This window comes from Erinaceus europaeus, chromosome 4, assembly GCF_950295315.1.
Source record: "Erinaceus europaeus chromosome 4, mEriEur2.1, whole genome shotgun sequence".
Taxonomy (NCBI): Eukaryota; Metazoa; Chordata; class Mammalia; order Eulipotyphla; family Erinaceidae; genus Erinaceus; species Erinaceus europaeus.
In genome coordinates this window covers 126,118,460-126,145,474 of record NC_080165.1, presented here as the reverse complement: position 1 = coordinate 126,145,474, position 27,015 = coordinate 126,118,460, and the positions used below count along the sequence as shown (strand labels likewise).

The window sequence follows — 27,015 nt, the reverse complement described above, 5'->3', positions numbered from 1 at the left end:
TTAACCCGTTGCGCCACCGCCCGACTCCCTGGATATATTTCTTGGCCTTTTGCCATTTTTCATTATGCTCTCTCCTTTGAACCCATGTTTGTGTGTTCATGACTTGTACTAACCAAGGCACTACATTTATCTCTTCTTTACCTTAGACATTTGAGGTAGGATTTTGCAGGATTGTTGTCTTCTTGAACATATTCGGCTAGAGAACATTTTCATTAAAAATAGAATTGTTTCTGCCTTGTAGATACGATTTCTGCTTGTCTAGCACTATTGAAATGTAATGAATAACGGAAAACTTCCCACCAGTCCGTGTAACCTCTCCCTCTTGGCATAAGCACTTCTCTGTGCACCAAGTCTCCCCTGGGATTTTTATCTGCTTTATTCATGCAATTTCTTCTTGATTGTTTTATTTATGCAAATTTTTTTGGTCAAAATCTTCTCTTTTCTCAAAAACTGAAGTTTCCTTAGTGCATATTGAGTCTTTTTAAAAATACATATATTCATAGGTCTTTAGGCACATAGTACCAAAGTAGCATAAAACAGGTCATAGTAAATACTGACTAAATTGCTTAGAAATGTGTAATGAAGCACTATTTTGGAGTAAGTGTACATTTTTATTGCTACCTTTGCTCTTCATATAAATACACATTCTGAAAGTACACGAGAAAGAATAATACAATTGTTATTTTATTTTTTCATAATCTTTATTTATTTTTTCGGATAGAGACAGCCAGAAATCAAGAGGGAAGAGGGTGGTAGAAGGGAAGAGAGACAGAGAGACACCTGCAACATTGCTTCACCACTCACAAAGCTTTCCTCCTGCAGTTGGGACTGGGAGTGGGGTTTGAGTATTTTATTTGTTTTATTTTTGAGAGTGATACAGAGAGAGAGAAATACCAGAGCACTGCACAGCTCTGGCTTTTGGTGGTGCGGGGGATTGAATCTGGGACTTCAGAGCCTCAGGCATGAGAGTCTCTTTGCATAACCATTATGCTCTCTACCCCCCACCCAGGACTGGGGTTTGAACGTAGGTACCTGTACAATGTAACGTGCATTCAGCCAGGTGTGCCACCACCCAGGCCCTAATACAATTATTTTTGTTTTATATTTTTTACAAGTATGAGAGCATTCCAATGTATTTTGGAAATGCATTCTGGTATTGCCTTAGAGAAAAGGAATGTGTCACTTTAACTGGGAGAATGAGCTCTGTGTCTCTGCATAGTCTCAAAAGATATTCAGACTCTTATCCTTACACTGGTCCTTGCACTTCGAGCCATGTGCGCTTAACCCCCTGTGCTACCCCCCCCCCCAAACTCTTATCTTGCTTTGTGTAGCTTGAACCTTATACATCTATTAGCTTCACTGATCTTTTTCATTAGAGTGACATGGGGGGTGGAGGAGGGTAGAGAAATCACAGGAGCTCCAGGGCACTTCCTACTTAGTCCCAGGATTTGAAACTTGACCAAACTCATAGCAAGGCATATGCCGTATCCAGTGAGCTATCTCTCGAGCCCTACACTTAAATTCTTGAAAGTAAATCTTGGCCTCATAGATTGTATGTTCTTTGGGAATGCATTTTATTTATTACACCTTTTATCTAACTGTTGTTGGTTTAAATTAACAATCCATTTCAGATTTATCAAATAGATGTCTCCCACCAGATGATATTGATAGTAATGATTACTAGTAGTCACCACTGCTCAACTTACTTTTTGTCCCTAGAGTTGAAGGAGTTGGGACATGGCACAAAACCAGAACCCATGTAGTGATGATACATTTTGACACGAGCACAGGAAATTCTCATTTACTGTCTGTTAACATATTGGAGAATGAATTGAAAAGTATTCCAGGAGAGAGACTTCTGAAGAGTGTGTGACTTTTTCTTGTAAAGCCAGATCCAGATGGTGTCTTTTAAAAAAAGCAGCAAACAAGTTGGAGATCGTAGGATTCTAGGAATGTGTCAATTTGATAATAGTAAACTGAATTCCAAGAGTAATGGGAAACAATCCTTTCTTCCTATGTCCTATGTCATTTTTTTTTTTTTTTTTTTTTTTGCCAGAGCACTGATCAGCTCTGGTTTATGGTGGTGCAGGGGGATTGAACCTGGGACTCTGAAGCCTCAGGAATGACAGTCTGTTTGCATAAGCATTATGCTATCTACCCCTGCCTGCTATGTCATCTTTTTTTCTTGATATGTATAGCCTTTTACTTCTACATTATCTTAGAGATAATCTAAAGTGATCTTATAATGGTGGAGCAATAAAAGAGAGTGCTCCCAGAAACCATCTCTGTGAATGATATGGGCATCATATTTTCCCTAAAAGAACAGTCATGTGTGTAAGACATGCTGCACATAAATACTGATGATGAGAAAGAGAATGCTTTTTTTGTTATTTATTTATTCCCTTTTGTTGCCCTTGTTTTATTGTTGTAGTTATTATTGTTGTTATTGATGTCATTGTTGTTAGAACAGAGAGAAATGGAGAGGGGAGGGGACGACACAGAGTTGGGAGAGAAATATAGACACCTGCAGACCTGCTTCACTGCCTGTGAAGTGATCCCCTGCAGGTGGGGAGACGGGGCTCAAACTGGGATCCTTATGCAGGTCCTTGGCTTTGTGCCATGTGCGTTTAACCCGCTGCGCTACCTCCCGATTCCCGAGAATGCTTTTTTTATAGTTGTGAAATGAGGTCAACTCTGGTTTCCTTGCCTGCAGTAACTTTCTTATATGACATTTTACATTGTCCCCCTTTTAATCTATCTTGTAGATAGACAGAAAATGGTTCCAATTAATTCCCCAATAAAATTAAAAAAAAAAAAAGAAAAACCAGCTGGGGGTATGAAGCTACCTGCCAATGCCCATGTCTAGAGAAGAAGCAATTACAGAAGCCAGATCTCCCACTTTCTGTGCCTCCAAAACAATTTTTGGTGCACCTGGTTGAGTGCACTTGTTGCAATGTGCAAAGACCCAGGTTTGAGCCCCCAGTCCCCACCCGCAGGGGGAGAGCTTTTTGAATCATGAAGCAGTATTGCAGTTTCTATCTCTCTCCCTCTCTATCACCCCCTTCCCTCTGAATTTCTGACTGTCTCCATTCAATAAATATATAAAGACAATTTTAAAAATCTTATAAATAATTTTGGTCCATACTCCCAGCAGGGGAGAAATGATAGGGGGAAGATGACCAGAGGGCTCTGAACTCCAACTCAGCTTCTCTCAGAGAGAAAAGTAAAAGGGAAGGACATTTGTATGTAGTGACTGGTATAGGTGTGAGTTGAAAAGGAAGAGAAGACAGGACCATGGGAAAAAATAGGCAAATCTATAAAAATATAGACAGATAGTAGTAGAAATAATAGTTGTCCATATCTGTTACCTTAGGAGAACTGCTGTAACTTCCAATGGAGGGAATGGGTATACAGAACTGTGGTGATGGGAATATTAATACCCCTGTTATCTTGTAATTTTGTAAATCAATATTAAATCACTAACAAAATGGGCAAATGCATAAAACAGTTATAGAAATAACAGTTGACCCATATCTGCAACCTTGGGAGAACTACTGTAGCTTCCAAGGGAGGGAATGGGGATCCAGAACTCTGGTGGTGGGAACGGTGTGGGACTATACCTCTGTTATCTGATCATTTTGTAAATGAATATTAAATCACTAATAAAATTAAAAAAAATTGTTCAAAACTGAATTCCTATATATTTATGTGTGTTCACAAGAAAATGAATGCAATATATATTAGAGATTTAATGCTGATTTAAATTATAAGGCAACTGGGGTATAATTCCACACCTTTCCCATCCCCAGAGTTCTGTTTCCCCATTCCTTCCATTGGAATCATATTAGTTCTCCCCTGATCAAAGATATTGGTTGACTTGTTCCTATAACTATCTATCTATATTTATATATATTGGCCCATTGTTTTCTATGGTCCAGGCTTCTCTTCCTAAGTCTACTTAGGAAGTCTACTTCCACCTACTGCTTCTGAGTGTTCTTCCTTTTTTCTTTTCTTTTTTCCATTTTCTCTCTCTGGGTCCTGATGGAATTAGAGTTCAGAACCCTCTGATCACCTTCACCTAACATTTCTTCTCCTCTGGAAGTATGGAGCAAAATTCTTTTTTTTTTAATATGTATTTATTTATTTATTCCCTTTTGTTGCTTTTTAAAAATATTTATTTATTTAATTATTCCCTTTTGTTGCTTTTTTATATTTATTTATTCCCTTTTGTTACCCTTGTTGTTTTATTGTAGTTATTATTGATGTCATCATTGTTGGATAGGACAGAGAGAAATGGAGAGAGGAGGGGAAGACGGGGAGAGAAAGACACTTACAGACTTGCTTCACCGCCTGTGAAGTCACTCCCCTGCGGGTGGGGAGCCGGGGGCTCAAACCAGGATCCTTACGCTGGTCCTTGCACTTTGCGCCGCTTGCGCTTAACCCGCTGTGCTACCGCCCGACTCCTGGAGTAAAATTCTATTTGGGGTGCAGAAGGTGAAAGGTCTGGCTTCTGTGATTGCTTCTTTGCTGAACATGGGTGTTGGCAGATCAATCCACACTCCCTGTGAAAGGAAGCTAGGAACTCTGTTTTAGGTATGTTCCCAGGGGCCCGTGACTTTGGTAATTCTGGCTAGAGCTTAATAGCTAACATGCGGGTGGACTAAAAGTATTATCTGGGAAATGATGTCAGAGTTGAGAATAGGGCTAGAAAGCTGGAATAGGGCAGAGAGTAAACTTGAAGAAAATATATGAATACAATTAATTGTTTATCACATCCATCTGATCCAAGGCCCATATATATATTCATATTTAGCACAGGACAGGCAGAAATTTTATAGAATACTAATATTTAGTTCTAAAAGAGACTTAGGTTTTGTGGGGAAACTTCTGTAACTAAATATCAACAAAGAATAAATAGACAGACTAAAGTACTGTTTCAACACTTTTGCAGTGTTTAGATGTTTTTTTTTATCTTTCCTGGTTTTATGTGGTACAGACCTTTTTGTTTTTAAGGCATGTGCTCTACCATTGAACTGTCTCTTTGGCTTAAGACATTTTTTTTGGACCTGGAGGAATAACTCACTGGACACATGCCCTGCCATATTTGTGGCCAAAGTTCAAGTTTCGTTGCCGCCTGGGAAGTGCTGTGGCACCAATAGATACTCTGGTGCTGTGGTATCTCTCCATTTCTCTCTGTGTCTCAGTATGAAAGAGATTTTCTCTATATAACTGAAAATCAGTACAGAACATTTAATGAATGCAAAGCATTGACTCATTAAAGCATTTTTAAAAGATGAAAATGATATTTTCTGGGGGGTTTTATATGTACTAATTTTATTTTCAATAAAGAAATAACCAGATTGGCAGAAGATTACATTTTAAAGCAACACAGAAAATGTTGCCAATCACTGAGAGAGCTTTTTCTGACATAAACTTAGATCATTCTTTCTACACTAAAAGTCAGGTGTAATTAATATAATTTAGAGAATTAAGATAATGATATGCTAGCAAAAGAAAGCACTACTCAAACCAAGAGACCCCTCACAGAATGGGAGATCTTCACATGCTGTATATCAGACAAGAGGCTAATAACCAAAATAAAGAGCTTACCAAACTCAGTAACAGGAAAACAAATGACCCCACCCAAAAATGGGGAGAGGACATAGACAGAATGTTTACCACAGAAGAAATTCAAAAGGCTGAGAAATGTGAAAAAAAATGCTCCAAGTCACTGATTGTCAGAGAAATGCAAATAAAGACAAAATGAGATATCACTTCACTCCTGTGAGAATGTCATACGTCAAGAAAAAATAGCAGCAACAAATGCTGGAGAGGTTGTGGGGACAAAGGAACCCTCCTGCACTGCTGGTGGGAATGTACATTAGTCCAAGCTCTGTGGAGAACAGTCTGGAGAACTCTCAGAAGGCTAGAAGTAGACCTACCCTATGATCCTGCAATTTCTCTCCTGGGGATATGTCCTAAAGAACCCAATACACCCATCCAAAAAGATTTGTGTATACCTATGCAGCACAATTTGTAATAGCCAAAACCTGGAGGCAACCCAGGTGTCCAACAGCATATGAGTGGCTGAGCAAGTTGTGGTATATATACATGATGGAATACTACTCAGTTATTAAAAATGGTGCTTTCACCGTTTTTAGCCGATCTTGGCTGGGGCTTGAAAAAGCCTTGTTAAGTGAAATAAGTCAAACAGAAGGATGAATATGGGATGATCTCACTCACAGGCAGAAGGTGAAAAACAAGATGAGAAGAGAAAACACTAAGCAAACTTGGATTGGAGTTGGTGTATTGCACTAAAGTAAAAGACTCTGGAGTGGGTGTGTGTGGGGGGAGTTCAGGTCCTGGAACATGATGGCAGAGGAGAACATAGTGGAGGTTGTATTGTTATGTGGAAAACTGGGAAATGTTATGCATATACAAACTATTTACTATCGACTGTAAAACATTAGTACCCCAATAAAAAATAAATAAATAAAAAGAACAGCAAAAAAAAATATCATGGTGTGCTTTCTACTTTGCTCTTTAAACATCTAAGTCAGTGCAGTCAACATTTATTGAATAGACATGTTCACTGCAGTGTTTTTATTAATCAATAGTAATGACTAACCTGAATACAGTTCAGGATCTAAATCCTAATGGAAGCCTGCCATCAAGTAGGTGTTCATTTCCTTTTTAATGGTGAATAAAGGTAGGAAGAACCAGGAGACTGATGTGAACATGTCGTGAGATAATATAGTCTTTCTCTGATATTAATCTCAGACAGAGTTATTCACTATTCATTCTGACTTCTGAATCTTAAGGCTTGCTTAACCATATCTAACCTTTCTAAAATTTAAGGTCTTTGCCTAAAAAGGATTATGAATATTAACTCCCTTATGCAGTCATAAAGATTAATCATTATGTGAATTAGCATTAAACAAAATCAACTGGGACATCTGGTTAATATTCAATAAATGCTTAATTGTTACTGTATACTGTCATCTTTATCTTCACCAAGCTGTCTGGCTTGAATTAGTACACTATATGTTTTTCTGTTTGGGAGCAAATCTGAATGTGATTTACCAAGTATTGTTGAAGGTAGGTATAATTTCCATAAACACGTGAATATTTCACTACAGTGAAACTCAGTGGACTATTCTGTTCAGATAGAGACAGAAAGATTGTGGAAAAGAGCACAGCACCAAAGTTTCCTTCAATATGGTGTACTCCTGTGCCTAAATCTGGGTGGAGCTATTTTGTTGATCCTGGCCACATTTAATCTTTTCACCAACTTCTTTACAGGTAAGGAAAAGACAGGTAGAGAAGTAAAATAACTTGCCATAGCCTCAGATGGTAGTCTTTATTTTAACCAGATCTGCCCTACCTTAAATGTGCCACACTGCTTTAAAATAATGGTTCAAAGGATTAGGTTCTTTAATTTTTAAAAAATATTTATATATAAAAAGGAAACACTGACAAAAGCCATAGGATAAGAGGGGTACAACTCCACACAATTCCCACCACCAGAACTCCACATCCCATCCCCTCCCCTGATAACCTTCCTATTCTTTATCCTTCTGGGAGTATGGACCAAGGGACATTATGGGGTGCAGAAGGAGGAAGGTCTGTCTTCTGTAATTGCTTCCCCGCTGAACATGGGTCTTGACAGGTCGATCCATACTCCCAGCCTGTCTCTCTCTCTCCCTAGTGAGGTGGGGCTCTGGGGAAGCAGGGCTCCAGGACATATTGGTGGGGTCGTCTGCCCAGTGAAGTCTGGTTGACATTATGGTAGCATCTGGAACCTGGTGGCTGAAAGAAGAGTTAACATATAAAGCCAAACAAATGTTCCTACGCATGACCACAGAATGTGAGCTCAGATCTACAGGGATGCAGAGGTCACATAGGCTCCTAAGCTGAATATGGGCCCCCCAGATCACATCAAATCAATGGGGTTTACAGTCAACAATATTTATACACCTTTCCCATATTTGGGAGATACTTTCTTCCTTGATCCAGCTTTCTGGTCCTTTTTCCAGCCATGACACCATCTCCTCAGACAATAACTTGGATCCACCTGCATATCAGATGTCAGGCTCAGAAAAACAAACAAACAAACAAACAAACAAACAAATAAACAAACAAAAAACCAAGTATAGTCATGGGCTCTTTGGAATATAACTAAAATAGGCCTACTTACTATCTACAAAATGGAGACCCCCCCAACTCTTCATCTGCACTATTCCAGACTTTAGGTTCATGATTAGTCAACAATTTGTTTGGATTAGATTTTTTTTTAAATCTTTATTTATTTACTGGATAGAGACAGCCAGAAATCAAGAGGGAAGGGGCTGATAGAGAGGGAGAGAGACAGACACCTGCAGCCCTGCGTCACCATTTGTGAGGCAAAATGTAAAATGTAAAATGTGCGCTCAACCAGGTGTATCATCACCAGGCCCCTGTACCTTCTAAAGGTAGTACATTCTAAAGAAAAAGATTAATTCTAAGTAATCACATATAGAAATAGTGTTTGGGGGCCTGGTGGTTGCACACCTGCTTAAGTGCACACAGTACAGTGTTTGATTATCCCTTGTAAAAAGACTAAGCGCCTGTCATATGTCAGTGGAAGTGCTTTCTCGGAGGAAATATCTGCACAGGAAGGAAGGTACATTTTGGCCTGTTCCTTTAGTGGCCAAACTAATGTGACCAAGCTTCAAAGCGTGTTTTTATCATTATTTCATGTGTATAATAGGAAACATGTTGCTGGGAAAACAGGTGATGACGGATACGCTGGCATTTTTCTAGTCCTGACTGGTTGGTTATACCTGAATGTAGAAGGAGTTACAGTGTGTTAGATGTGAAGTTAAGTCAGTCACCCTGAACTGCGTGGTGGGTCCACACTGGCTTGGTGTAGTTAGGGAGTCTTTCGTATTCTGTGCTTGAATTCTTGCTCAGTGCTGCCACGTACACAAACAGGAAACACTTTGTCTTCTGCACAGTTCTTAAGAGGTAAGGATTTTTTGTTTTCACCAGAGCACTGATCAGCTTTGGCATATAGTGGTGCAGATGGGTTGAATTTGGGACTTCAGCACCTCAGGCATGAAAGTCTCTTTGCATATGCTATCTACCCCCACCCATTTTTTTCTTTGTGCCATATTTGTTTGAATAATGAACTGAATTAAGATTTAAATTGACTATCCTGACTGAAGATGGCAAAAAAGAAGTATATTTATATAGAAGATTCATCTGGTACTCCCTCATAAAATTCTTTTTGACCTGTAATATGTCATCAATGAAGAAGCCTTTTGTAATTCAGTGTTGGGATGAGGCTAGAGTTTATTGATGTGAGGACAAGTCAACATTAAGTGAAATAAGGGCTCTTAAGTCCATTATAGCCACTTATAATGGAAAATGTAGCTCCCATTAGAGACTGATTTGAGGTCTTCTGGCTTTCTACTGAAGCATGAAGGTTGCTTGCTGTGTGGTGCTTTGTGCAAATCACTTTTAGTAGGATCCTTTGCTGTGCTCTTTCTGGTTAATTTGATGGTGTGCCTAGACTCAAAAGGAGTTTGCATTAGTATTATTTAAAGAACATAAAAATTCACAACAAAATTAAAAGAAATCAAAGACTAGCTTGTTTTAAATTTATCAAATAGATTATTAGGGAAAAAGAAACCTTGCCAGTTCTAAACAGATATAACAGTGCCAGATGTCAGTTCTTGGATCACTTAATCTTTTTCTCTTGTGCTTAATTTTGTCAATATTTTTCCACTGGAACCAAATATTAGTTTCTGGCTCAGCTTGCAATATTAAACTTTTCCAACTAGAATTTTATGACTTCATTGTTATTCATGAGGGGAACTCTAATAAGCAGCTATTGTTATGCATTGTGACATGCAGGAGTGGCACTTCAAAATAAAGCACTTCTTCCAAGGCAGAATGAAAAGCCTCATTTTCAGATCCTTTCTGGAGTATGAGAGATGCCATCTTAAGGGGTCTGTCCTCCACACCCCCAAGCACTTCCCAATGTGCCAGAAATCCTTGCATTTTTATCACTCTATATTGTGTGATTGACTCTATCCCTAAGACTTAATTCCTTATAAGCTTTTGTTTGCATTTTATGTCTAGTTCTGTCTTAAGTGTGTAAAGATGTGCCAAAGAAGTGTGGAAATGATAGGTTTTACTTGGCAGAACTTATTTGTCTGGGGTTGGGGAGGCTAGGTGAAATGACACTGCCACATAGTATATGATTAAGAACTTCACAATAAGTGACAAGTGACATGTAAAATAAGCTCCCCCATATCCCTCCCCCCAACCCTCAAGGGACAGAAGAGCACATAGTAGTCAGGGAAGATTTTTAATAGTGGAATTGAGTTTTGTACTACATCTGGACAGGAAGAGTATGGCAAAGTTATATGAAGCTTGGGGAAAGAGTAAGACTAAGATACAGTTTCCAAGGAGTTGGCCTGTGGGTTCAAGCCACTGTGTAAGACTGAGCTCATTAGAATTGGGTACTCAGCAACTATCTTCCTTAATTTTTTGATTATCCAAATTCTTTTTTTTAAATTTACTTATAAAATAGAAAATATCAGCAAAATCATAGGATAAAAGGGGCAAAATTCCACACATTTCCCACCACTAGAGTTTGGTATCATATCCTCTCCACTGGAAACCTTCCTACTCTTTATCTCTCTGGGAGCATGGACCCAGGCTTATTAGGGGGTGCAGAAGGTGGAAGGTTTGGCTTCTCTAATTGCTTCTGCACTGAACATGGGTGTTGGCAGGTCGATCCATACTCCTAGCCTGTTTCTTATCTTTCTCTAGTGGGGCAGGGCTCCAGAGAGGTGGGGGTCCAGGGTACATTGGTGAGGTTGTCTGTCCAGGGGAGTCAGGTTGCTGTCATAGCAACTTGGTGTCTGAAAAAGCATTAAGATATAAAGAAGAACAAATTGTTTAATAATCTGGAACCTAAAGATAAGAATATATCAGATGAGATTTGGGGTCTCCATTTTGGAAAAAGTTAGTAGGTCTATTTTAGGTATATTCCAAGGGGCTATAACTGTACTTATTTTTGCCTGAGCCTGACAGCTAACATGCAGGTGGGCCAAAGGTATTATCTGGGGAGATGGTATCAGGGTTGGAAATAGGACTAGAGAGCTGGATCAGGGAAAAAAGTAGTTCCCAAACATGGGAAAAGTATATAAGTATTGTTAACTGTAAACCCCATTGATTTGATCTGGGGCCTATTTCAGTGCAGAAGCCTGTGTAACCTCTGCATCTCTGTAGGTCTGAACTCGCATTCTGTGGTCATAGCTGGGAGCATTGTAGCCCTAACCTGACCGCTTGTCCTTGAGTGGTAGAGGATTTTGGCCCACCCTCCCTTCAGAGAATGGGGCAGTCCCTACCATTGTTGATCCACATTGAGGGCAAGGTCCTATAGGGGCCCACAAAGGGGTCCATTATGTTATTCCTGATGGAGATGATTAATGACAGTGGATAGAGGGATCTATTAGAGGTCTATGCCCATGATGTCTGTGTGGGAATTCCCTGACTAGGGCTCTGGGAAATGAGATGGCCTGGTAGTAAGAAAAGAGCCATCATTAAAGTATGCTGGTCTCTTGCCCTTTCCAGCTTTTGTAGTCCTTACTTTATCTGACAAGGTTAGCCTTGGAGTGATTGAGGGAAGTGAAATAGGAAGTAGGTGATGAGAGTATGTAGGTCTAAGTGGAAACTATTTGATTAAGTATGTTATGCTATCTTTTTTAAAGTCTTTCTACTTGCTTGCTGCACTTACTAGGTCACTGAAAACTATTGTATACTTTTGCTTTAAGATATATATTTCCCTGGAGTCGGGCTGTAGCGCAGCGGGTTAAGCACAGGTGGCGCTAAGCTCGAGGACCAGCGTCAGGATCCCGGTTCGAGCCCCCGGTTCCCCACCTGCAGGCAGGTCCCTTCACAGGCAGTGAAGCAGGTCTGCAGGTGTCTGTCTTTCTCTCCCCCTCCCTGTCTTCCCCTCCTCTCTCCATTTCTCTCTGTCCTATCCAACAATGACGACATCAATAATAACTACAACAATAAAACAACAAGGGCAACAAAAGGGAATAAATAAAATTTAAAAAAAAGATATATATTTCCCCTAACTTATGGGTACATGTGCACATGTACTCTGTCTCTTGGGCTCTGGTCCATATCTAGGGGTTGGGGCTTTGTTAGGAAGTGCCCTACCTGAAATGGAGTTAAGGAGTCCTATGAGTTAAGAACGGTCTCACCAGAGTACTAGAGCTGAAGGGTTGACAACACAGACCTGTTGTCTGTGGACACAGTCTGAAGTGAAACATGTCGAGGTAGTACTGGCTGCATTGATTAGATTGAGATGAGCAGATGCAGTATCAACTGCTATGGGTCGAGAGAAAAGCCTGCTGAAAAATGAGCCACTCTCCAGAGGTTCCAGGACTGGTTTTATAGAGAATGGGGAAGGTCCCTGCTATCTTAGGGCTTTAGGAAGGCAATAGATAGTTATTATTATAACCAAGTTATTTAGAAATGTAGTTGACTTTGAAAATCCCATTGTTAGGATTTTCTTTTCTTTTTTTTAAATTTTTTTTATCTATTTATTTTTCCCTTTTGTTGCCCTTGTTGATTTTTTATTGTTGTAGTTATTGTTGTTGTTATTTGATGTCGTCATTGTTGGATAGGACAGAGAGAAATAGAGGGAGGAAGGGAAGACAGAGAGGGGGAGAGAAAGATAGACACCTGCAGACCTGCTTCGCTGCCTGTGAAGCGACTCCCCTGCAGGTGGGGAGCCGGGGCTCGAACCGGGATCCTCACGGAGGTCCTTGCGCTCTGTGCCACGTGCGCTTAACCCACTGCGCCACCGCCTGACTCCCAGGATTTTCTATATTATACAAGACCTCACCATGATTTATGTCATTTAATGCTATTTACGCATAGCTGCATCTAATATAGTAACACAGTTTGTTGCTTCTGGTTTCTCTGGTCTAAGATTATAGGTGATTTAATATTTCAAAAAAAATTCATTATTAGAAATTTATTAATAATTTAAGCACACAACTGAAATTCAACCAGGTTACCAATTTGAAGCTTTAAGTGCTTAGATTAAAGGAATATATTCTCAGAACTGGGTTCTATGCATTAAAAAGTTTGAGACATCCAATCTGTTTTTCCCCTCTCATATTGATTAAATAGTGATTTATAAGACTATAGGTTAATAGGAGTGAATATTAACACCATTCCCACCACCAAAGATCTGTGTCTTTACCCGCACTCCCCCATACTAAAGCTGAAAATCTATCCCCCCCCTACCCCCAGAGTTTTTTAGTTTGATTCAGTACTCTAAAATCAGTCAGATTCTTTTGAATTTCCCTTTCTGTTCTTCTTTCTCAACTTCTGTTTATGAGTGGGATCATCACATACTCATCTTTGTCTTTCTGACTTATCTCACTTCACATAATTCCTTCTAGCTCCATCCAAGATGAATCACCCAAATTCTTTTTTTTTTACATTTCTTTTTTTTTTTATCACTATTTATTGGATAGAGGCAGTCAGAAATCAAGAGGAAAGGGGAGACAGAGAGGGAAAGAATCCGAAAGACACCTGCAACCTTGCTTTACCACTCATAAAGCTTTCCCCCTGCAGGTGGGGACCGGGATCACCCAAATTCTTAAAGGAGTGCTGTCCTAACACGTTGAGTCCTCCTTTCCACTCTTACTACTTCACCAATGCAATTCCTCCACCAGTTGACTGCTACATCTGTCCTAACTTAAAGAATCCATGTTGATTCTAGACTACTTTTTCTAGCCCATTTCCAACTGCTTACTGGATCTAAAGGTTACTGTGGAACATGGAAGTGTCCATCAAAAGACTTAACAACTGCACTTTTGCCTTAGTGCTGTTGAACTAGGAAGATTAGTATGTGTCAGTCTCAGTTTAATGGAAACAAAGATACCTAACTTCTAGCATTTTGAGGGTTAAAATAAATGATATGTATATAATATTTTAAAATAAATGAATTCTGGTATGCAGGTATCATGACTTGCTTCCTTTCCTGTTTGGTAGCTAGGTTGCGTATCTGGGCCTTTTGTTATTCACTTATGCACAGATGTTCCCTGTTTCATAAATGTTGTCTCCTTTCTCCTATTGCTATCCTCAGCATCCTGAAAGCTTTCCTTTATCACCTTGATAAAAATTGAATTTTTGCATCTTCTAGATTCTTAGTATTCATTTGGATAGCTCCAAGTTGGTGCCCTAGGTTTTAGTTATTTCCATGTGTCATATTTCCTGCACTGGTTTACAAACTCCTTAAGGTCAGGGACGTGGAAATAAACTAGTAAGAATTGATAATCTCTTCCCATTGTTTGTAACAGGAGCTTGTGCATAGTTGTTCCTTCAAGGTGTTGTGGGTTTGTTTTTTTTTCTTTGTTTTTGTCTTAACTAAAACCATATGTTTGTAATTGCTTTTTGTTTTCTATCCTTTTATTTGTTTGTTTATATATTTACTTATTCATTTTGCTTCTAGGGTTATCATTGGGGCTTGCTGCCAGCACTATGAATCCACTGCTCCTGGAGGCCATTTCTTCCCATTTTATTGGACAGGACAGAGAGAAATTGAGAGAGGAGGGGTAGATAAAGAGGAGTGAAATAGTCCACTCAGACCTGCTTCGTCACTTGTGAAGTGACCTCTCCTGCAGGTGGGGAGCCAGGGTGCTTTGTACTATGTGCACTTAACCTGGTGCGCTACCACCTGGCCCCCTATGCTTGTAATTTCTAATTTTTTTTTATCTCTAGCCCTCACTGCACTCCTGTGCTTAGTAGGATGTGATCAAATGCCTGGTGAATTTCTTCAGTCCTTGTCACACTGGCATCTCAAAAGCACATGTCCAAAATTGATCTGTCTGTTTCTGCTTCCTTGTTCTACACATACCGTTACTCCTTCATGAAGGTCATGTCATATGTCATGCCACAATATCCAGACCCTGAAACAGGAACGTAGAGGACATTCACCATTTTTTCCCTTTCCTGTGTTACCTGCATTGAATAAGCCATCAAGTCTTGACCCATCATTGGTTCCCAATCTTTTCTTTAATCTATTGCTCCTCATTTGTATAAACCACTGTTGTATAAATATGCATACAAACTAGTTTTACTGTTTTGTTTTGTTTTCAAATTGAACCACCCTGTTCTTTATCGATTATCTCCAGTTTATCCTCTATAACTTGAGCATTTAATACTCTCTCGTGAACATTTTGGTAGATACGTCACAGATGAGAAAATTGAACAGCTCTGATCATTTGCTAATAGATGCCAAATGTCCTGCTGTTGGGTTCAACATGATCACTTAAGTGATGTCTAATCAGCACATAGCACAGAGCTGGGATCAAGTTCAGATTCTTTAGCAGTCCTGAAATGCTTTCTATGACCTTGAACCTGCCCATCCTTAGCAAAACGCTAGCGCTCTGCTTTACACTTTACTCCTGAATGACAAGGAAACACTGTTTTTCTGCTTGTGTTAAGGTTGAAACTTCTTCCCTGCACCATTTGACTAAGTAACCCCTACTTATCTTTCAAATTTGTTATATGGGTAGTGCTGGGGTATGCTTCACATAAACTCAGATTTTTCTCCCTCTAGGCTCTAATACTACCTGTCTTCCTCCATGTAATTTATAGTCCATTGACCTGAAAACCTGTGTCTCTCTTGCAAGAAAGTAAATTCCACTAGGGTCATTGTGTCTTACTTTAGTCTGATACTTATCACAATATACTTCATGTAGTATATATGGGGAACTAAATTGAAATAAATTAGTAAACATTTTTATTGATGAGCATTTTTTGTTTATAATTTGATTTTCTTTCAGAGCGGAGGGATGGATTTTTATGAAGGGCTATTATTTTACAGAAAAGGGAATTTAGTGAATCAGTAGTACATATACTAATAGATAGAGAAAGAAACTGAATAGATGTGTGGCCTGGCCTGGTAAAAATGCTGTTTAAGGAAGACTGATCAGGAAACAACCTTTTATACAGGTTTTAACCACTCCTGGGAAGCCTACGTGAGGACAGAAAGGGTGGGAGTAAGGGAGAGGCAGAGGTGAGCTTGTAATGTCATTCTGAAGATTAACTCCTGAGTCATTGTAGCATATATATTTTTTTCTTTATTGGGGAGATTGCTGGTTTACGGTCAATAGCAAAATGTAGTAGTTTAGAAATGTGTAACATTTCTCAATTTTCCACATAACAATCTAACCCCCCACCTAGGTGGTCCTCTGCCATGATGTTCCAGGACTGGGACATTGCCTTCCACCTCAGAGTTCTTTACTTTGGTATAGTATTGTACCACCATTTCTATACATGTTCAACAGGAATATAGCCCCTGGTATGTTTCTGAAAATGTATAAAACATGTTTATTATTATTTATTTGAAGAGTGATTCAAATTTTTTTTTACATTAGTTTTTACAGAGGTGGTATAAAATATTCCAAAACCAGTGGTTTTATTTTAGCACTTTTAAAAATAATAATTAATTATGAGGAAATACTTAATTTTATTTCTCAGCCTTTTATCTTATAATTTACCACTTCTAATATAATTGTATCTATGCCTCTACTCCCCATAATGACCTTCTTAAGCATTTGTATTTTGTATATAATTTATGTGACTGTATTTATTGGTTAAAGTTCATCTTCTATTTCTTGTAGCTGTACCACTGCTCTGGTTTTATCTTTATCATGATCTATGAACATCTTAGTTTATAGTTACTGTGCGTTTTTCTTTTTATAGGGTTATGACTCTTTGATTAAAGAGGACTTCTCTAAAACCTTGCACTTTTGACTGTGTATTATGGACACCAAGGAAGAGAAGAAGGAACGAAAACAGAGTTATTTTGCTCGGTAAGCATTTGCTTTGCAAAATTACATTACTTAATTTTTTTTTTTTTGAGGATGTGGTGACTTACATTAATGTGTATAGGTCTACAGTTATACTCCTGACATCTCATGATTTTTGTAAAACTGTTAAATCACTAATACAAAAAGGAGAAAAATATCTTTGAGGGAACTTTGTTTTCAAGCATTACTTAGCATTTTTTGTTTTGTGACTATTCATAAACAGAACAAGTAGCCAGTAGAAGTTAAATATACTTGGTTTCGCCATTTTTCTCACTAAAACTAGAGGAATAGCGTTCTATTGTTGTCTTCTTGTCTTTGACAGTTCTCTCAGGCCAGTGTGGCTCAGGGGATCTAGCTATCATTATGCAGTGAAATGCAGATTGCTAGGAATCCCATGTTGGAAAGCTACATTGCATTTTAAATCCTAATTGCTTAGTCCCTGCTGCTCTGTAGCTTAATTAGCTGGACTATAACTGAAAAATTCATGGCATATTTAAAGCTTATTTCCTGTCAGGACTCTATTATTAAGACATAGCCTTGAGGGCCGGCAAAATAACTCCCACGGATAATAAATACGCTGCTTGCTGTGTGTGACCCAGGTTTGAGCCTGGTCCCCACCTCACTGATGGAAACTTCATTGCTATGGTCACTTTAATTCTCTCTCTTTTCCTTGCTCTCTCTCTGCCTCTGTCTATCCTTGTAGGTAGATGGAATGGATGGAACTTTTTTAAAAAAATTTTTTATTTGTAAAATGGAAACGCTGGCAATACCATAGGATAAGAGGGGTACAGTTCCACACAATTCCTACCACCAGAACTCTGTATTCCATCCCCTCCCCTGATAGCTTTCCTATTCTTTATCCCTCTGGGAGCATGGACCAAGGATAATTATGGGGAGTAGAAGGTGCAAGGTATGGCTTCTGTAATTGCTTTCCTGCTGAACATGGACATTGGCAGGTCAATTTATACTCCCAGCCTGTCTCTCTCTTTCCTTAGTGGGGCAGAGCTCTGGGGAAGTGGGGCTCCAGGTCACTGTGGTGGAGTTGGCTGCCCATGGAATTCCAGATGGCATCATGGTAGTGTCTGGAACCTGAATGGATGGAATTTTATCATTAGTGTCTATATCATTTTATTTTTATATTTTATGGAGGCATGGCCTTACCATATGTGATTATGCCATTCAAGGCAGCATATTCATTCAGGTAGAGAGAAGCAGAGAGAAATGGAGAAACAGATACCACTGTACCAGAGCTTCCTCTAGTGTGACATAGCACTCCCTTGTGGTGTTGGGGCTCAAGGTGTAGGCCATATGCAAGACAAGGCCTACACCCTACTTGGTGCACTATCTTTCTGACTAGTATCATTTTAAAAACATGATTTAGGGCTTATTTATCTGGCATGTCTACATTTAGCTGCAGTTATCTGAGTAAAAGTAATCTAGTTCATGGTTACTGTTTTTGCAGATTGGAGCATCTACATGGTAGTCATCCACAAATCATAATAAAATTAATGCTAAGCTAAAACATGCATAAATAATTTCCATAGCTGGAATACTTTCAGACTCAGAGGGAGAATATAGATGTAGAATCATAATTAAGATCTCCAGAATTAAAGTAAGAACTGAATTCTGGCTTATCACTTCCTTGATTCCCAAACTATGCTTGTTATAAATCTATTTCCTGTTTTCCAAATGTGGCCCTTCAAAAGCTTTTTTTTTCTTTTTCCTTTTTTTGATGCTTTTATCCAGAAATTGTGCTAAGTTTTTAGATTGTTAATGGGAAGAAGCAGGAGGAAAACATTTAATTGTCTGCTGTGTGCTAAGTGCACACTTATTTTTTAATTTTTTATTAGTGATTTAATAATAATTAATCTTCTCCAAAAATGCATGGTGAAGGATTTTCCACTTCCTATGAGAGAACTCCGAATTGTAAAGTAAGTGTTTGGCCCATTTCATGCAATATAAAGCTCAGTATTCAAATACAAATTGCCTGAAAGAGCCTGTTCCAATCAATAAGAGAAACCAGTGAATTAAAGTTTTTGGAAAGTCGGGAGTTAAACTACTAGGAGTGGTGAATGTTTTCCACTGGTGGTATTACAGAGTGTAGTTCCAAGGTAACTTAGGAAGCAGACATCTACTGGGTAAAACATTAGAAAAAGGATAATTAAAATAAGTAAGAACTATGTTGTGATTTTGAAAAAATTTTTTTCTGAGATAATTAGGGGTTCACGCATGATTGTAAGTAGAACTGCACAGAAATATCTACACCCTTCGTCTGATTCACCACAATGGTAACACCTCTCATAATGGTCATATGATGTAAATTGGAAATTGATATTGATATAATCCACTTATTCAGATTTCATTAGGCTCAAGCATTCATTTATATGTGCATGCAGTTTAATCACCTGTAGTTTTGTGTGGCTACCATCACAACAAAGATGTAGAATAATTTCATTAAAAATTGTTTTTGGTAGCCCCATCACGTCTGTCCCTCTGGTCGTTACCTCTTGACAACTATTATTCTGTCCTATATCTCTATATTTTGTCATTTCAAAATACTATATATGGAGTCAAGTTATTTGAGATGGTCTTTTTCTCCCTTATGGCTACTTCCTTGATGACTTAAGTCTTAGCAGATTACTATAACAAGGGACCACAGACTGAATAATTTACAAGTAGACATTTATTTCCCATAGCTCTGGAGGCTGTGAACCAGAGATTAGGCTACAAGTATAATCAGGTTTTATACTTGACTAGAGCATGTTGCCTGGTTTGCAAAAGGCAATATATATATCCTCCCCCTCACCCACCCCCATCCCACTTCTCCACCCCCAGCTGTACCTTCATACTTGAGAGTCCAAAGCTTTATCAGTGCTCCACCTCCCGGACCAGCTCTACCTTCACAACCTAATTCTCAAATATCCTCCTTCCTAATACTATCATATCGAGTGTTAGGTTTCAGCTAATTAATTTGAACAAAAATGTTCATGCCATCTCAACTGAGACGTCTTCAAGTTACTGCACATACCACATGTACGCTTTTATTGCTGAGATAATGGTATGAAAGTACCGTAACTTTCTTTCATGATGATGATGATGATGATGATGTGTGCTGGGGCTTTGCTTCTGCACAATTCTACCACTTACTGGCAGACTTTCCTTTCACTATCTTCTATATATAATTTTAAAAAATGTATATAACTTCCACAAAGGGCAGTCGTCTTCCAGCCTTGCAAAACAGCCACAGAGAGGTAGGTGTGATAGGGAAAGACAGAGAGAATGAGATGCCATAGTGTTTGCTGTAAATGCTGCTCCATGTGTTGTTGGGGGCTCATACCTGTATTCTTGGGTATGGCAAAGCATACTCTTTGCTGGATGAGCCCCAGTATCATTTTTTTTTAAACCATCAACCCATTTCTTTCTGTTTGTGACTATTGCAAATGAAGATGTTGTGCTCATTTGTGTATAAGTTTTTATGTGGACTTGTTTTAATTTTTGGAGATAAATGTCCAGTGAAGTTGCTGAGTCAAATGATATATCTCTGTGTAATTCTATTTAAAATGAACTTGGCATAGTCTTTTCCAGAGTGACCATATCATTTTATTTTTCTTCCCATCCATAATGTATAAATGACCTAATTTCTCTGAATCCTCATCAGCATTTCACATTGTAACTGCTTTGTTTCACATTTCTGACAAATCAGCTATGATGCATCATTTTGATGTTCATTTCCTTTCTTTAATGATCCATGAAATTTAACATCTTTTCACATTTGCTTTAACTGTCTGTCTCTCTTGTTTAATGCAATGACTTCTCATCCTGCCCCGCCCCACTCATGTTTTTGCTGGGGCTCAGAACCTGCACATGACTCTACTGTTCATGGTGGATATCTTTTTCTTTTCCTCTCCTTTATGAGAGAGACAGAAAGGGAGGGAGAGAGAAAAGTAGAGGCACCCATAGCACTGTCCCACCACTCTTTTATCATAGATACTGAAGGGAGTGGGGAGAGACTTCTATACCACTCCTCTATTTCTCAGCAAGCTACATTCTCAGTACTAGTCCTTTGATATGTAGTTAGCTAATCTTTTCTGTCTAAGCTTTCTTTCATCCTTTAATATGTATTGCAGAGCAAATATTTTTAATTTTGATGTGATTCAATTTATTAGTTTTTGGTTTAATGGATTCTGATCTTGGTATCAAGCATAGCTACTCTTTGCTCAGTTCTAGGCCCTGAAGGTTTTCTTTCACTTTTCTCCTAGAAGTTTTATTATATTATATATCATTGTATGTTATATTTAAGTCTGAGATCTGTATTAAGATATCTTTTGTAAGGTGTTAATTTAGGTGAAGGTTATTTTTCTTTCCCTTAATTTTTTTTCATGTGTTGCTTTTTTCTATGGAAGCCCTACATAGTGATTTTTAAAAAGCTGCAGTTCCTTCTCAGTTTTAATCCTGATTGATTCCAGTAGTAAAAGTAATGATTAATTTGTGAACAACCTGCACAAATTTAGCCACTTTTTATTCTTAAATAAAAAGAAAAGAAAGTAAAAGTAAAGAAAGTCCACTGAAAAGTCCACAGTAAAGAAAGTCCACTGAAACTAAGAGTGTAAGATAAAAAGTGTAAGATAGGGGCCAGGTGGTGGCACACCTGATTGAGCGCACATGTTACAGTGCACAAGGACCCGGGTTCGAGTCTCTGGTCCCCACCTGCAGGGGGAAAGCTTCACAAGTGGTGAAGCAGTGCTGCAGGTGTCTCTCTGTCTCTCTCCCTCTATATCATCCCTTCCCTCTCAATTTCTGACTATCTCTATCCAACAGATAAAGATTTTTTAAAAAAGTGTAAGATAAAAGCTTTCTGGAGGAACAGCAGAGTTATTTCCATAGAGAAATGTAAAGTTTAATTGTTATGTTTCTCTTGACCTCTTGTGAAAAGCATTTAAACAATGGAAAGAAAAACAAATCCAAATTCAAGTGTAACCTTAGGGGCATAAGGGTAGCAGGATGGGGGGAAATGAGTTGTGCTATTAAAACATTTAGGGTAGATAGCATAAAGGTTATGCAAAGAGACTCTCATGCCTGAGGCTCCAGAGTTACAGGTTGAATCCCCTGCACCACCATAAGCCAGAGCTGAGCAGTGCTCTGGTTTAAAAAAAAAAAAAAAAAGTTAGTCAACATGATTAGTTACTAGGAATGGGGGAGGGTGGGAGGAGAACAAGCCCATAATTTATTGTAGTGCAGTGACAATCCAAAATGATCAAGTAATGAAAGCTAAATGTAACCCCTCCAAAAAATTCTTCAGTATCAGAAATGAGGAAACTAAAACCACAGATCTTTTCTGTTCTGTTCTTTTCTTTTTTTTTTTCCTTTCTTTTGCCTCCAAGGTTATCGCTGGGGTCAGTGCCTGCACTATGAATCCACTGTTGTTAAAGGAAGCCATTTTTTCCCCATTATTATTGTTGCTGTTATTGTTGTTGGATAGAACAGAGAGAAATTAAGAGAGGAGGGGAAGACAGGGGAGAGAAAGACACCTGCAGACCTGCTTCACCACTTGTGAAGCGACCCCCCCCCAACCCCCGTAGGTGGGGAGCCAAAGGCTGGAACCTGTCCTTGAGCTTTGTTTGCACTATGCGCACTAAGCCTGGTGTGTTACTGCCCAACTCCTATATATTTTCTTTTTTAAAAAATGTTGTTTTAAATTATCTTTATTTATTTATTGCGTAGAGACAGCCAGAAGTCAAGAGGGGAGGGAGAGATAGAAAGAGAGATAAGAGAGGCAGAAGGATACCTGCAGCACTCACAAAGCTTTCCTCCTGCTGGTGGGGAACTATAAATATTGTCAAATGCTTGCTGACTAAACTATGGAATCTACAGAGTGGAATTTCCAATGGAAGCTATTGGAAGCCAACCTCTGATAACATATGGCAGATTTTTCTGCAATAGTGTACCTAAGGACAGTCTAAACAAGATCTCCCAAAATCATTGTAGTTAAGTCAAGGCTAAGAACCAATTGGTACAATCACAGTACCTTATACAGATTATACTAGTAGAGTATGTAGAAGACATTGAAAGGAAAATCTGTGTTGATTTTGCCCTTTACCACAATATAGATCTATGACTCTGAAAACTGCTTTTAAATTCTGTCAAGTCATTCTCCTGTCCTTATGTCTCAATAGATAAATGGTTTCTGTTTCCTTGGTATATTACCAAGTGTTTTTATAAATATTGTTAATTCACTTTGAAATAGACCTATCTCTCTCTCTTTTTTCATTTCTTTTTAATTTATTTTTAATAATAGAGCAGAGAGTAATTGAGATGGAAAAGGGAGATACACACACACACACACACACACACACACACACACACACGCACTTGTAGCACTGCTTTGCCACTCATGAATCTTCCCCCCTGCAGGTGGCTATCAGGGACTTTAACCTGTGTGCTTGTGTATGGTAATGTTTGTGCTCAACCAGGTGCATCACCAACCCATCTCTAAGCACTGTCTCTTGATGGTAGGTAAGTGCCAAGAATGAAAATACCACATGGTCGAATGGTGTGATCTGAACTTTTGCCCTTCCTTTACTTAACAGTCAGTAGCTTGTTTTTCTTCCTGCTTGTCAAGGCCATTAGACAATATTCTTAGTATGTACAAGATTTGAGGAGAAACTATTATTTCCACTTTGATTAGATACTTAATCATACACATTTTAACTGATAAAAAAGCAAAAAGTCATTATTTATTTTTATTAGTGATTTTTTTAGACTATGCAAATAGTTTTGAGCACTATGAATCCACTGCTCTTGGAGGCCATTTTTTCTCATTTTGTTGCCTTTGTTGTTAATGTTATTGTTGCCATTGTTAGGAAAGAGAGAAATGGAGAGAGGAGGGGAAGACAGAGGGGGAGAGAAAGATAGACACCTGCAGACCTGCTTCACCAGTTGTGAAGTGACTCCCCTTTAGGTGGGGAGCCAGGGCTCAAACCAGGTTCCTTATGCCAGTCCTTGCGCTGGTCCTTGAGCTTCGTGCGCTGGTCCTTGAGCTTGCTTAACCTACTGCACTACCACCTGGCATCCTTTATTAGTGGTTTAATAATGATCAACAAGACTGTGAGATAAGTGGAGTACAATTCCATACAATTCCCACCACCAGAGTTCCATATCCCATCCCCTCTATTGGAAGCTTTCCTATTCTTTATCCCGCTGAGAGTATGGACCAAAGATTTTTATGGGTGTCAGAAGGTGGAGAGTCTGGCTTCTGTAATGCTTAACCACTGGACATGGGTGTTGGTAGGTCTATCCATACTCCCGGCCTATTTCTGTCTTTCCCAAATGGGGTAGGGGCCTGGGGATGTGGGGTTCCAGGGTACATTGTTGAGATTGTCTGCTCTGGGAAGTTAGGTTGGCATCTTGGTAGCATCTACAACTTGGTAGCTAAAAAGCATTAAGATATAAAGCAGAACAAATTGTTCAATAATCTGGAACCTAAAAGGTAAGAATATAGCAGTTGAGATTTGGGGGTTGTCATATTGGAAGAATCTAGAAAGTCTATTTTAGTTATATCCCAAAGGGCCTATGACTTTACTAATGCAAAAAGCCACTTTAAATGCTTGGTAAATGCTAACTCTTTATCTGTTTACTATTTTGTTAGTAGTTTATTCTCTGTGTCACTGTTCCTGCTGATGCTGAGAAAAGTTTATATTAATATTGCTGCTACTTTACAAAGTGAGCTTTGTTATCGTCATAATGATCTTATGAATAGAAATAAATATAAAAGAGGCTTCTACTGTTTGGGAGGTTAAATATTTTGCTCCAGATCACTTAGCCATGAGGTGGAGAATCTGAGCCTGAATTCTCCTCTTTGTCTGTATTCCTGATTATTTCTCTGCATTCCATGTTGTCTCCGTTTCAATTGCATTAAGTATTAATTTTTTACTTTGTCTGCCAATGGGCTTAGCACATGTTATAAGTAGGAAGAATTTAAATGGTTTTGGAAGTAGAATGTTTCTACTTTAAAGTTGACTTTACTGGAAACTGCATTTGATTTCCTTTTCTAAGTTATCCTTGAGCCATTGTTGCTACTATGGACATATGCTGTGGTGATCTATCCAGGAACACTCTCTTATGTGGTCTTCTTAGCTCTTACTTGTTTGCTTTTGTTTTACATCAGACTCACCTCAAATGAGTCATCTGGATGATGGGGACTTCTGCCATTCAGAAGGACTTGTTGCTTTCCAGGTGCTTTGTTAAATCGTGGTTGGCATATAATAAGTGTTAAGTATTTCTTGACCAATGGACAGACTGAGAATATTTAAAAGAGCTTCTTTAGAGTAGGATATAAATGTTTTGTGAATCTTAATTTTTATTACTACAGATTATTTTGGTATTCAGTCATTTTTTAAATTTTTTATTTATAAAAAGGAAACACTGACAAAAATCATAGGATAAGAGGGGTACAACTCCACACAATTCCTACCACCAGAACTCTGTATCCCATCTTCTTCCCTGATAGCTTCCCTATTCTTTATCCCTCTGGGAGTATGGACCCAGGGTCATTATGGGGTGCAGAAGGTGGAAGGTCTGGCTTCTGTAACTGCTTCCCCGTTGAACTGGGCATTGAAAGGTCGATCCATACTCCCAGCCTGTGTCTCTCTTTCCCTAGTGGGGTGGGGCTCTGGGAAAGCAGGGCTCCAGGACACATTGGTGGGGTTATCTGTCCAGGGAAGTCTGGTTGGCATTTTTTTAATGGTAAGAACATTAAGTCTTTTAAATGATGTTCTATGAAAAGTTGTCTTATTTGAAAATATTATTTAATTATCAGTTAGACCGTTATATGAATGATATTGTTGTTTAAGGCTTGTTTCCTTTTTTCTGGATTGAGTTCTGATCAGGTTACAGTTAAGAAAACTTTTTTGGGGGGCTGGGTGGTAGCACAGTGAGTTAAGCACACATGGCACAGAGCACATGGACTGGCATAAGGGTCCTGGTTCAAGTCTCTGGCTCCCCATCTGCAGAGGAGTGGCTTCACAAGCGGTGAAGCAGGTCTGCAGGTGTCATTCTCTTCCCCTCTCTGCCTTCCCCTCCTCTCACAATTTCTCTCTGTCCTATCCAACAACAGCAGCAATAACAACAATAATAATAACAATGATAACAAGGGCAACAAAAGGGAAAAAATGGCCTCCAGGAGCAGTGGATTTGTAGTGCAGGCACTGAGCCCCAGCAATAACCCTGGAGGCAAAAACAAACAACAAATAACAACAACAAAAAAAAACAAAAAGAAAACATTTTTTGCTTGTAATTCATTAATAGGACAGATATCTATACTCAACTAGTTTCTACTGTGGCTTTCAGTAAATCATTATCTGTTTCTACAGATTAAAAAAGGTTTATAATCACTTAATCATTAACGGTTAGACTCATGCTTTTTGCTTCCTATTAAGCAAATGTAGTTACTTGATTTAGTTCTGTGTTCAAGCTGTCGGTAACAATCCTTTGGGTGTCATGCAATCAATTTACTGGCTAGAAATAGGCATTTTTAATGGCATGAACATTGTAGGCTAAATGGATTAAACCTGACTAAAGAGAAAATATCAGAATGTGTGTTAAGAACAAATAATATTTCATAAAATTGTTTTAGATTTCTTGATATGTACATATTTAACATAATTTAAAATTATTTTTATTGTGGGCCATGATGAAAAATTAGTCATTGCTCTGATTTAGAAAAGACTTTGGTAGTTAGTATACTGGGAGTGGGGTTGTTTTTCCTCATTAAAAAATACTTTTCCTTGAAATTTTTTCATCTAACATGGATTAATAAATTGTTCAGAGTCATTATGATATAAAGTACTGTTACAAAACAATACTTTTCCTACAGTACAATGCAACAAGGCTCTCTAAAACTATTGGATTGTCTTTTTTTTTTTTTTTAACCTGAGCACTGGTTTATGATATTGTTGAGGATTGAACCTGGGACCTCAGTACCTCAGGCACAAGAACTGAGTAGGAAGAGGCGATAAAAGAGTGAGACAGAGGTACCTATAGTACTGATTCAGGGCTCATGAAGCTTTTCCCTTGCAGGTGGGGGCTGAGGGCTTTAGCCTACGTGTTTGCACATTGTAAC

The 27,015-nt window shown here is 38.6% G+C and overlaps 1 protein-coding gene across 3 annotated transcripts in view; it reads left to right on the top strand.

The window, feature by feature from the left end:
- The window catches only part of NCOA7 (nuclear receptor coactivator 7), a 202,331-nt gene that overhangs the window by 20,514 nt on the left and 154,802 nt on the right, over window positions 1–27,015 (top strand). For all 3 annotated transcript variants that reach the window (XM_060190505.1, XM_007528336.3, XM_060190504.1), the window contains exon 2: window positions 16,792–16,901. In XM_060190505.1, the coding sequence (XP_060046488.1) occupies window positions 16,852–16,901 (50 nt within the window). In that variant the 5' untranslated portion in view covers window positions 16,792–16,851. The remainder of the gene's footprint in view (window positions 1–16,791; window positions 16,902–27,015) is intronic.